At 34.7% G+C, this 13,412-nt stretch overlaps 1 protein-coding gene across 3 annotated transcripts in view; it reads right to left on the reverse strand.

Annotated features, from left to right (window-relative positions):
- Positions 1–13,412, reverse strand: part of CDC27 (cell division cycle 27) — a 61,992-nt gene that overhangs the window by 26,711 nt on the left and 21,869 nt on the right. For 2 of the 3 annotated variants that reach the window (XM_082603447.1, XM_082603446.1), the window contains exons 3-9: positions 13,097–13,244; positions 11,427–11,552; positions 6,366–6,463; positions 5,445–5,599; positions 5,128–5,339; positions 3,850–3,964; positions 1,164–1,279 (exon numbers count right to left, since the gene is read on the reverse strand). In XM_082603447.1, coding sequence (XP_082459573.1) covers positions 1,164–1,279; positions 3,850–3,964; positions 5,128–5,339; positions 5,445–5,599; positions 6,366–6,463; positions 11,427–11,552; positions 13,097–13,244 — 970 coding nt within the window. Of the gene's footprint in view, positions 1–1,163; positions 1,280–3,849; positions 4,043–5,127; positions 5,340–5,444; positions 5,600–6,365; positions 6,464–11,426; positions 11,553–13,096; positions 13,245–13,412 lie in introns of those variants that run through there. The other variant, XM_082603448.1, reaches the window with a different exon arrangement.

Raw genomic sequence — 13,412 nt, forward strand, 5'->3', positions numbered from 1 at the left:
GGGAAGATGGCTATGTGGATACAGAGGCAAATACTGAGTTGTACTACCACAAAATAAGGAATGCCTGGGGCTACCAGAAGCTAGAAGAGATAAGGATCCTCTCCTAGTGGCTTCAGAAGAAGCATGGCCCTGTCTATACCTTGATTTTGGATTATAGTTTCTAGAACTGTGAGTGAATAAATTTCTGTTGTCTTAAGCCACCCAGTTTGTGGTACTTTGTTACAGTAGCTGTAGGAAACTAAAACAAGCAATAAAGAAGATAAAGTGGTGTATATCAACTATACCTTAACTTAAAAAAAGATAAGATAAAATGGAATTAATAATACAAAGAACACAAAATCATTATAGTTGATGCATATTAGTTAGTATATTTGTTTAAAGTGAAATGTATAATTCAGTAAATTATGTTTATGTATTCTTCAAGAATAGCATATACTTGGCCTGATTAATGCTGCTCTGCAGGAGGCCTCAGGCTCCTTCTCATAACCGAGCCTGAGGCAATCACTGTCACCTGCCTGAGAGCTGGCCCTCATGATGAGACTTACCATCCTGGCATTTTAGAAATATTGAGGCCTTTTATATAGTCAAGGTATATGCACACGTATGTCTGTTTTAAGACTTAAGGTACATGTTCATTATTTTAGGAGACAAAGTTGGAGCTTTCTCTTAAAATATTAGCTATAATTTATTTTTGAGTCCTTGAACAAGAAGAGAGATCCTACTTAACATCACTTCTGTGTGGAAATGGATTCATTATTGGAAGATTAGTATTATGATCTATTTATAGAAATGCATAATAGGGGAAGGGGAGAATAATCTATCTGTACTTGACCAGTGGAGAAGGTCATATAAAAAAAGAAGAAAATTATTTTGGAGGACTGCTCAGAATATCTAGTTCAAACAAATTCATGAGGCAATTAGAGTAAAAAGGTATTTTAGCTAACTCTTGTCTTGATTTGCATTATAATACTCAACTAAGAATTAAACACGTTTTTCAGTAAGTTAGAAATTTCAAATTTAACATATTCAAAATTTACAATAGTCATTCTAGAATTCTTGGGACAGTCAAAACCTACCTAAACTGAAGGATTACAATCATGTTTCACAATAAGAAACAATATCAAATAATGAACAATATCAAATAATGACACCATAATAAATACCTTGTTTGTGGGCCAGAACTTTGTGTTTGTGCAACAAGAATTGGAGTTACCTCTCGACTGTTTCCACTCTGTGAGAAGACAGACTTTGTTCCAGTTTGGCCGATTCTGGCAACAGACTGTAAAACACAAAAAGTCTAAGGTTTATGAATTATAAATTGCACTGTAAATGATAAAAGACATCATGATGTGCCCATCTACGTTTTCCCAATACAAGATTTCATATTATATACCATCTGTCATCTGAAAACACAAACTATTAATGTCATTATTTATGTCATTTTACGTTAATTTAATGTTATATTAGAATGAACCTCAGCCTATTTCTTCATATTAACCTCAGTATTTTTACCCTTATACTATCCTTTCATCTTTCAACTTTAGTTTCCACAGAAAGGCTCAAAATTCCTAGAAGCCATTTACTTATATATCTTTCCCAGTTGGGCTAAATGCTGAAGAATTTTAAGACAGCTACTATTCTCAAGATTTATGGTCTAACTTAGTATACGTAAAAAAATAATAATACAGTAAGATTTCATATCCCTTCTTTGGCACTTAGTAAAAACAGTTCTAGAGTAATTCAGAGTAGTAGATTAAAAAAAAATCATCCGATTATTTTCCAAATTCTAAGAATATTGCTCTTAGAATTAGCATTTCTTTCTGGTGTGTTCAATCTTCTATTAACCGGTCTCTGCTTGCCCCTTCTCTTTTCTCTAATTTATTACCTTATTTCTATTTATTTTCATCACTTAACCTTTTCTTTTTTTTTTCTTTTTTGGCTGTGCCACATGTAATGAGGGACCTTAGTTCCCCAACCAGGGATGAAGCCATGTCCCCCTGCAGTGGAAGCACGAAGTCTTAACCACTGGACCACCAGGGAAGTCCTCACTTAACTTCTTTATAAAGTGATCTCTGGCTACCATGTCAGTGTACTAAAAAAAATTTTTTACTACCAAATTAAGATCTTTAGCTACTCTCTCTTTCCCTAGGAGAGCCTGGCCATTTTAACCCTTCAATTGTTATTTCTATCACTTGGCCAGAGTCTTTCCTCTATAACTAACTATCCACTGAATATGTTCACCTAATCTACCACTCCCTTACAATAAAACTTTTATAACACTTCCTCCTCTTCCTTCCCCAGATTAGGACCTCTACATTCACCCAAGGGACAAAACTTAGTCAACTCTGGTCCTTATTTAGCAAAGTACTATCTACTGAACTCACTACTTTGATATTTTGATATTTTTAGTTGATACTGCAGGCAGACCTAGAAGTATAGCTTTTCCAGGAATGTCTTGTAATAGAACAGAGGCAGAAGAGGTTGAGACAGGAAGAGGTTGAGACTGGGCAATGAAATCATGTACCTGTTCATTGCCTAACTTGTCCTTAATTACTCTGACTCACATGGTTTTGGCCTACTTCACCTGGCATGCTAACCACCATCCTACTATGCCTTCTCATAACTGTAATAAACTAATTTCCACACTTATATTTCACTCCCATAATAATACAACAGTAGGGAGTTGCCAACTTTTAAAAAATCCTATTTAAAATAATCCACATATTAACTACTTTATAGTCCCTGTTTACCACTCTTGGAGTTCCTATTATCACTCATTAAGAAGCTATCATAGAAAAAAATTTTGCTGACTCTAAGGAAGTTCAGGAGTAAGAGTAAAAACAAAACATGAAGCAACATGTCTCTCTACGAGGGTAAAAGGGCTATATCAGTCAGTCACATACCGGTTTGACTCATTTAGCTTCCATTTCTTAAACATCTATTAAGCATGGCAATAAGCATTTTACATATAACTAATTTAATTCTCACATAAGATACCCTGCACCACGGATATGTTTTTGTTTTGTTTTTTTTTGCGGTATGCGGGCCTCTCACTGCTGTGGCCTCTCCCATTGTGGAGCATGGGCTCCGGACGCGCAGGCTCAGCAGCCATGGCTCACGGGCCCAGCCGCTCCACGGCACGCGGGATCTTCCCGAACTGGGGCACGAACCTGTGTCCCCTGCATCGGCAGGCGGACTCTCAACCACTGTGCCACCAGGGAAGCCCCGGATATGTTTTAAATAAACAGCACTTTGGCTTCTACTGCCACAGACTTTAATAAAAGAACATTATAAAAAGAGTCGCAGTTGCAACTCAGTCTTATTGCAGTATTTACTATAAGGATACTGTGAAATGTTTTTCATTTTACTATACATTTACTACATATTTACTCCACCTGTATGAGGATCCACTATAAAAATTTTATTATCAGAAATAGCTGGCTTTATCATGTTAATTAGTAAAATTAAAAAACAAACAGTGGTGGGGATAAGCAAAAACTATGGCATATATAATTTCCATTATTTACATTCGAAGTGATAGAAACAATCTTAATTTTGTTTTTTAAAAAAAGGAAATTAAAAGTAAAAATCTGAATGTTTATTTAGCTATATGCTGAAATAAACTATACTTGTGAGTTACAAACTTACATGGCCAAAAGAGCAACCAGCTTTGTGTCTCCTACTATGACCGGAGGCTATGATAATGACGACCTTCTTTTACATTTAGATAAACTCTTCTAAGGCAACAGCAATTAAAGAAAATTAGATTCTGAAATTGCCTTTAACAGATTGGAATTTTAAATGAATTTCCTTCATCAATACCAAAACTGTATTTTACATGGAAAATACCTTTTTTGAAGGGGCTCCGGTGGATGGCACGTCAATTACAGAAGATGTATTAGTGTAGTTTTGTAAATAGGATCCATCTCCAGGACTTGGGGTTTCTAATGGCAAAATCCCAAAACTGAGAAGAGGTTGAAATCAAGGTGTCAAAAAGTCATCAAGGCATATATAAAGCAGCAGTATACTTAAATTAGAAGGTCTAAAAGGAAGAGAATGGCAAATCAGTCTTGGGGGCATTGAGGATCTGAGGGGCAGATTAAAAATAAGCTGTGAATGTAGACTATTCCACCCACCATAATTAAAATTTTAAAAAAATCAAACAAGAAACTAAATTGAGCAGCAACTACTGACTCAGGAGATTTATTAGAAATAAAGAAGAGTGGCTTTGTAAAAGCTAAGATCCAAATTATCAAATTCTTGGAATTTATGGGATTTAGACCCTATTACAGAGAAAATGTCTCCAGAAACCAATGAACACATCTGTGGATTCAATGAGTTTTGTAATCTCATGGTCATCCTATTTTAGTAGCTCCCTGGCCCTGGGACCCAACTCATAGTCTGTTTTAACATATATATTTTTTTTTTTTTGCGGTACACAGGCCTCTCACTGTTGTGGCCTCTCCCGTTGCGGAGCACAGGCTCCGGACGCGCAGGCTCAGCGGCCATGGCTCACGGGCCCAGCCGCTCCGCGGCATGTGGGATCTTCCCGGACCAGGGCACGAACCCGTGTCCCCTGCATCGGCAGGCGGACTCTCAACCACTGCGCCACCAGGGAAGCCCCTAACATATAATGTTTTATGTTGATTCTTTTGGATATGCATCCTCTGGGCTGGGTTCTTATATTTATACATACATCTATTTCTGATACTTTGACCACATATTTCATATCAATAGGTGTCAACTCTTCTTTCCCAGTTTGGAATACGGCACTTTAACAATAACCACTGCTGTCACTTGGATTATTATCATAAGCAATCCAACGTTTTAAGAGGTTCATTGATGCACAGCCATAAACACAATATTTTTTAATGCATACACCAGCTGAATAAGGCCTGTTTTAAAATTTTCCCCAATATTTAAGATGGAATTTTTATCACAGGTACTGTATTTCTATTACTTCATTTTCTGAAAATGGAATAGGTTCATTATTGACTTATTAAATACCTCTATTTCCATAATGATTTAGAAGTTGCTGTTCATATTAATTTATATCACTAATATAGGAATTACTATATGATTGTTTAAGATTACAGCGCATTTTAAAGTATCTTTTATTTGTCTTACCTTGGGGTTAATGGGCTAAGAGCAGCTGGTCCTCCTAATAAACCTCGACCAGTTTTTGGTTTATTTTGAACTTGTTTAGATAATATGGAAGTTCCTGTTCCAAGAGGGACAGTATCTGGTGAAATTACAGCTGAATCAATATAAGACACTGAAGAATCTGTATTCAATGAGTACTTTGAATTGGAAGATTCTAAATTCAATCTGTTTAATTCCTGAAACAGAAAATTTCTACCATGTCATTTATGATACATTATTTAGTTCAGATCATTGTTTTTCATTTTCACAATATTTTGAACACTAGTGTATAATACACTTACAATTGTGTCCTGGGGTGTTTCTGTAAGAACTGTCTCAGGCTGTCTGTGAGATAAACTATGATTAGATACTAGTGTTGTGCAAGAGTTGGGCAGACAGCTGCTAAAGTTCTGTAAAGATGTTAATTTAAATGTTTGGTCAGGATCTGGCTTTTCACCTGTGAAGGGGAAAAAAAAAAGTTTGCCTCTGAGGAAATGAAGGTTAAATTCTTTTTTCAAGCATGCATAAATCAGTGGAAATAAGGCCTTATCCAGAGTTTTAAAGTTCTTCTGTCTGTTTCAGTGAATCAGATTTATCTCCCAAAAGCCCATCCATCAATTTATTGTAAAAGTTTACCCCTAAGATAAAGCTGTAAATTCAGGAAATAAACTAAACCACAATGACACTGACTTTAAATATAATAAATCACAGGAGAATGCAGATTTCTGTGTTCGTTTTAAAGCAGAAAGCAACTAGATCTCATTTCGCTCAAGGTAAGGAGTGAGGGTGGAGAGGTGAAACCCTGTAGAAATCATAGGAAAGTTTTGAGCACTTCCATGTAAAGACACAACAATGTTTTAAAATGATCCTTCATGCATCCTGGAACATATATACTGAGACACTCTCCCCCCATATTATCCAGGTCTTATTTATAGAACAGTTTCTTTTCTGGGCATTCTTTTAATTTCTTTTCTTTCCCAGAATGCTATTTTGGCTAGTGTTATACTCACAATACAACTCATTCTAGAGGACACAAGAAAGGGCACATTATTCCTGAAACATATGATCCTACCTTATTTCTTGTTCTCAATTTTAAAAGCCCTTAGCTTTGAAAAATACTTTTCTTGTGGATAATTTGTATCACTCTCCAAAAATTAAGCAGGGGGAAAAAAAGAGGAAGAAGAAATGCAAGAACCCTCCTGTAGCCACCTCTACAAGCTTACCTATTTCACATAATGATTCAAAGGGGGACCAGAGGAAAGGATTTAAACTAAGGCTCTTTTGGTAACATTCTGATCCTTTGGCAAGCCGATCTGTCTTGCTGTAAAGACAAACAAATAGATTAGACAAGCTATAAAACCTAAAACATCTATTACAAAGAAACTTTTGATACAGAAAATTAGGTAAACCTTATATAAGTTCTGAGAGTACTCTTCTAGTTTCTTTCTTAAATTATCAATTTCTCCTTCTTACCATCCTCCAATCTCTATTATTTAGGGCGGTTCAAGTCAAAAGTCAGGTGAAACCAAACAGAACATGAATTGAAAGGAATGTTAACAAAATAAACAAGCTATCATAGCCTTCTTAAATATTATATTGCTTTTAATTTCCTGTTGGATATTAGAATTACTGAGGACATATGAAAAACACCCAAATATTTCAGTCTTATTGTTGATTTTAAATATAAATCCCAGTGGTAATTTTGAAAGTGACTTAAATGCTTCAAATATAGCACATTTAAATGATCAGATTTTTTAACAAAGTAGAGGTGGTAGCTCTTAACTTAAAGGAAAATTCATGTTTCTTTCTAAATTGGGTATATAAAGGCTTACATTTAGAATATAAACAACATTCTTGGGACCCTATGTACTTGAAACAATCTGGAAATTATTAGAACAGCATTGTTGCCTCCCTAGCTTTTATTTTATTTTTAATTAATTAATTATTTTATTTTATTTTATTTTTGGCTGCGCTGTCTTCATTGCTGTGCACGGGCTTTCTCTAGTTGCGGCGAGCGGGGCTACTCTTTGTTGTGGTGCACGGGCTTCCCCTTGTGGTGGCTTCTCTTGTGGAGCACGGGCTCTAGGCACTTGAGCTTCAATAGTTGTGGCACGTGGGCTCAGAAGCTGTGGCTCACGGGCTCTGGGGCGCAGGCTCAGTAGTTGTGGCGCACGGGCTTAGTTGCTCCATGGCATGTGGGATCTGCCTGGACCAGGGCTCGAACCTGTGTCCCCTGCATTGGCAGGCAGATTCTTAACCACTGCACCACCAGGGAAGTCCCTCGTTAGCTTTTAAATGGGGGAAGATGGGATTGAGGGTTAGTGAGACTTGTTGGAGCTTTCAGGTTAAAAAATACTATTCACCTGGTCTAAGGTTGAAATTCTTCATTATCTAATGGAAAAAAATTAAGATACAGCAATTTTTCCAAAACCCTAAGGTTTTATAAAGGATCAGATGGCACCTAAGCAAGATTTTCAAAACAACCCTCAAATGAATCTATCAGTTAAAACATAATCTGTTTATGTGCTGTCAGTGTATCTCAGAGAACTGAAAAGAAGACCCCCTTGGGTAACTAATATATTGGTGTGCCTTACTTTCAAATTTTGTAAGTGAATAGAAACTAGAATAAATGATGTAATAAAGACAAGAAAATACCACTAGTTGAAGACTATCTAGCTTCCCACATTTGCCTAATTTGACCCAATAAACACATAGACAAAGAAGGAAGCAGGAGCAGGAGGCAGGCTTTCAGAAAATATAAGTTTTATCAGTCTATATCTAGGATTGCTTAGATGAAATTTCTTAAAGGAAAAATAGTTGTAACAAGAATGATATAATCATTTACCATGGATAGAGGGGTAACTTAAAAATAGGAAACAAAGCAAAGACATAAAAAGAGTATTTTTTGAAAGTAATAATTAGGAGTGGAAAGTGTCAAATCAATGCTCAGGAACTTTTAACATAAGGCCATGAAAAGAAAAGTACAGTGAAATCTCAATGTTTGACCTAAACTAACTCATGTTATACAGCCCCCTCATTGCTTATATAACTAATTATGGTTTGTCTATCTCTTTACCTTTTTTTTTAAGATTTTTTTTGATGTGGACCATTTTTAAAGTCTTTATTGAATTTGTTACAATACTGCTTCTGTTTTTGTTTTGGTTTTTTGGCCAGGAGGCATGTGGGATCTCAGCTCCCCGACTAGGGACTGAACCTGCACTCCCTGCACTGGAAGGCGAAGTCTTAACCAACGGACCACCAGGGGAGTCCCCAATTTATTTAGCTTTCATGTGTGCTCTCTTGCAATTGATTATAAGCTTTCTGAGGACAGGAAATTAGATTTCTCATTTTTATATTACCTCTTTCCTGTTTTCAATAGCCTCGCCCCCTTGCTTTGCTTGTACAATATATCATAAAATACTTTTACTAATAATTTTTAAAGTTGCATTGAGGAGACTGTATGAATTACTTAAATGGCCAGAAAAGTGGTGGACAAACTGATGAAGCAAAGATAAAATAATCTATTCAAGAAAAAAGATTATGAAAATATAAGAGGTGATCATTTGTGATGAAAATCCTCTTCTCCAGTATTATGTAAATTATATTTTCTTTTTACATTAGCAAAAGGTAAATTTTCTTAAACCTTTGATAAGTTGGCAAGGCTGATTTTTATAATAAGCCATGATCTGATTAATAGACCATAAAATAAATGTAAAACAAAATGTCTGCTAAGAAGAGATTAGATATACACACACATGCACACATATGGATACTGGTATGTATAAAATATAGGGTTGGCCAAAAAGTTCGTTTGGGATGTTATGGAAAAACCTGAACAAACCTTTTGGCCAACCCAATAACATAAAACTTAACTGGGGAAGAAGCCAGATGTGGACTTACAATAATCAAACCTGGGAGACAGATCTCTGTTCAATAGAGAGATAAAAAGGGGGAAAGATTTAATAAAATTAAGCTGCCTGGAGTGCCCCAACTTTAGGTGGATTTGTTTAAAAACTAAAACTCTGAAAGAAGTTTCCCAAAGAACTGGGGTTTAAAAAAACTATTTAAATGGCACTGGGAAGAAATAGGTTACTCTAAGAACCAAACTTAGTATCAGCTGAGTCCTAAAGATGCAATGTGCTATTGTAGACAAAAAGACCAATGATTGTCTACATCAAAATACTGGAGATAAAAGATAACCTAACAAGCTGTAGCTTCAAAACAATAACACATGGGTTTTTAGATTATGGGGTGCAACTCTGGTCACAAGACAGGAGTATGATGACTGAAATGAAGCACCAGTTTTTGAAGCAGCGTTGTGCCCCATTGGATACTTAACCTTTTAAACTTTATGATGAATAAAAATAACTCATCCTTATTTCTCTGAGGAAGGAGAAAAACCTTCCTTCTTCATGGTTAGGACTTGATAAAACTGCACCTTCAAAAACTTTTAAACAAGTGATCTTATTTTAAAATAATTAGTAATATATATAGCACTTTTGTGATTTAACATCTTCCCTTACTTCGTTTTATTAAATAATGTTATATAAATGATATCATAGTATATGTAAAATTTTGAAATTGGCTTTTTTCGCTTGTCATAATGCCCTTGAAATCCAAGTTATTATGTTTATCAGTAGTTTGTTCCTCTTTATTGCTGAATAGTAGTTCATTGTATGGATGCAGTTTTTTTTATTCATTCACTCACTGAATCTGAGTTGATTGTTTTTTTGGGCTTTTACAAATAAATCTGCTATGAACATTCATGTACAAGTACCATTTTACATTCTTACCAGCAATGTATGAGAAATCCCATTGCTCTGCATCCCCATTAGCACTTGATATTGTCAATACTTTTAATTTTAGCCATTTTAATAGGCATGTAATAGCTTCTAATGGTAGTTTTTATTTGCTTTTCCTTAATGGCTAATGATTTGGTACATCTTTTCATGTACTTATCTACCATTCACATACCCTCTCTGGTGAAGTGTCCATTCAAGTATTTTGTCCATTTTCTAATTTCTAATTTTCTTATTATTGAGAAGTTAAAAGAAACAAAAATGACTCTTCTATCAAGTCCTTCCTAGTTACCATCTTACCTCTCTTCTTAACTGGGTAGAACTGATTATTCCCTCATTTGAACAGAATACTGCTCAAATTTTATCATAGCACTTAAATAGTGATGATAAAAATTTATAAACTTTTGTTTACTACTTCTTTCCTCCTATCCTTTATTATAAACCTTTGGGGGATGGAGAGGAGGACGGTGAGTTATTTATCTTTACATTCCTAGTGCCATGTATGGTGTCTAGCCATAATAGGGGATGGATCTCAAAGTGTTTTGAACAAATGACAAGAATCATAGTTGCATGAACTAAATCCATTACTCCAAATCCTTCTATTAAGATAAATGAAGATATTGGTATTGTATCTTTACTTACTCCTATTCTCAAAAGAGTGGTGCCATCTGAAAATGAGCCGCAAATTTCAGCCAAATAATTTATTCTGTTCAAAAAGGTATTTTCAAGGTTTTTTTTAAAAAAACTGCTATTCAAACTAGCCTCAATTTATCTTAAAACAGATACTAACCTAATTCTTTAGATAAGCAATCCTCAATCATTTCTCCCACATGCAACAGATGACATTTACACATGAAATGCCCTCCATGGGCAGTTGAACAATTCCTGTTACCTAATTACTCCCCAACTCAGAGTATTTCAGAATAAAAATCAGTGAGAACAATATTATCATAGTGATAACTCTGAATTCATTCTCACTTGCTTTAAAGAGACTTAATTTAAAATAAATGTAAATAAATTTTAAGATTATTTGTAAAATCACTATCATTTCAGCTACCATCGTAGGAAATTTGTCAAATTCACTATGACATACCAGATGGGAACTGCTGTTCTTTATTACTGAAACATGACTTCATGCCTCTTTCTAAGGAGCAGTGGTGATATTTAATATTACAGAGAAAACTTCACTCTTTGCTTCTTTTTCCTCAGTAGGTCACATGAAGATAGTCTCCTCACCCCACAGGCACACTCAATTCTTAGGTAGTGCTGCTGTAGCTATGTATCATTAAAGCAAGGTGGACAGCCATAGACAGGATCGAAATCTCTACTGTTGTACAGGTTTAACAGGATCATGGAACTACAAGATTGTGTACTACTCAACCAAATGCTATTTGATAAACACAGACCAACATAGTTCTTTTTAAAACCACAAAGCATTCTAGTACTGGAAACAAATTTCTGGTAATTTGAATCATTCTTACTTACCAATATACATGTCCCAACAATGAAAGAGTAAAGCAAGCTGAATCACCAAACTCAGTAACAATGTCATCATGGCTTTTCTGCTTATTAAACACTCCACCAGATAAGATCTGTTCCCCTTCTGCAAGCCTTTAAAACACAAATTTACAGATTAAAAAAAAAAGTCAATATAAAAAGCAGTGTGTGTAAAGACATTCTTCATTACTAATGTACCTCTTACTATGGAGACAAAGTAAATCTTAAAATTTCAGTCTTATTTTTAAAAATAGAAACAGTTACCTTTATTCTCTGTATGTACAAATCTAGTCTGAGCAACATACACATTACTCACGTCAAAAGAAACGGAAGACCATTATACTGGGGGGAAAATATGAATGGTTCTTCATTAACAGATGTGGAGGTCCTTCTTAGTTCTATAATTCCTTGAAGTAGGAATTTGCAAGCAGGTTAAACAAGACTAACATATTAATTAAAAACTGCATACTTAATGGCCTCAGTTATTTTTAGGTTTACAAATAAAACCTGAATAGCACTTCATCTCTATTTATCAATTATGTTTTCTTGATATAGAAAATTACAAATGTTCCCCAAAGGGAAAAGAAATTTGCCTGATTTCACTATATATTTTTAGCATATCAGAGATTGTAATGGTTTGTGTTTTAAAGTTTTTTCCAAATCATCATGTGGAAAACTCTCAAGTAAGCTTACATAGTATATCCTAAACATAAAACTTGATATCTAAAGTTCTGTTACTATCAGTGGGACTTTTTAAAAACTATAAATATTTATAAATGGGATAAGAATGTCTAATGTAAGAACTGGCTTAAGAAACTAGTAAATTAAATAAGTAGATTTTTAAGAATTTAACATTAGAATTTTTGGAGTAGAAATAATTCAATAACAAATGTCTCAGAAATTTTATATATATTTTAGCTAGCTTTAATTTAAAAGTCATCAATTAGACACTGGACAAATAAAATATTTAGCAGACTATGGAGACTTTATGAGGCTTATTTGTATTCTCTCACTGTAAATCAACAGACTAAATACAAAGGCTTTTACAATTATCTGTTTAGTCACCTTTACCATTATTCCATTTCTCACAGCACAGAAAACAGTTTGACAGAATACAACTAGCTAAATCTCTAGCTGCCTCCAGATTCAGAATATGGACAGCTGACTTGGTTGAACTGTACTGTGCATATTAAATGTCCTCCTGAATCTGCCTCCTTGCTTCAAAGGAGTAATGGTTCCCAAACAGAATGATCTTGAAAGGCAAATAATTACACAACTATCTAGACACGAAGGAGCATTAATCTCAGATGAACTGGTAAGTTAGGTTTTCAGGCTTATTCCAACTGGTCTAGCAATGAAAGCAAAGGAGAAGAAATAACACTTAGGATCATTTTAGAAAATGATTGGAATTAGTTATAACTTAGGTTTCTCCAGAGTTAAATTCTATTATTTATACCATAACAATGAAATCTCTCCATAACAAAATAATAATGCCATAAGCAGCAGCGTAAACATTTCAAAAGTTACTGAAATAGACAAACCTCTACTATCAAAAGAGGGGAGAAAGCGAGTCAGAGTTTAACCCATCAAAAGAATTTTATCCAGAGTTCTACAGTGTAAGTAGAACAAAATTAGATAGAAAAGATTTAGAAACTTACTTGCTGAGATCAACACAACATTTTGCAAGCAGGTATTTACATTGCGGTGTAGTACAACTGTGTCCTTTCAAGAGTCTGTATGCTTTATATGCCTTTCCTGAGCGGTAATAACAGGTTGCCAGTAAAAACAAGGCTTCTTCTGAGTGTACTAAGAACACACACACAAAAAAAATTGGCTATTATTCAGTATGTTGAATGGTAATCATTTTCATCTACCAATAGGTAAACAAGTTTAGCAACAACAACAAAAAATCAGGCATGTTATTTAATACAAAAAACAATTTATTAATTCAAATTTGAATTAAGGAGAAATACT

Source organism: Mesoplodon mirus (genome assembly GCF_964341445.2).
Source record: "Mesoplodon mirus genome assembly, chromosome: 18".
NCBI classification, from domain to species: domain Eukaryota; kingdom Metazoa; phylum Chordata; class Mammalia; order Artiodactyla; family Ziphiidae; genus Mesoplodon; species Mesoplodon mirus.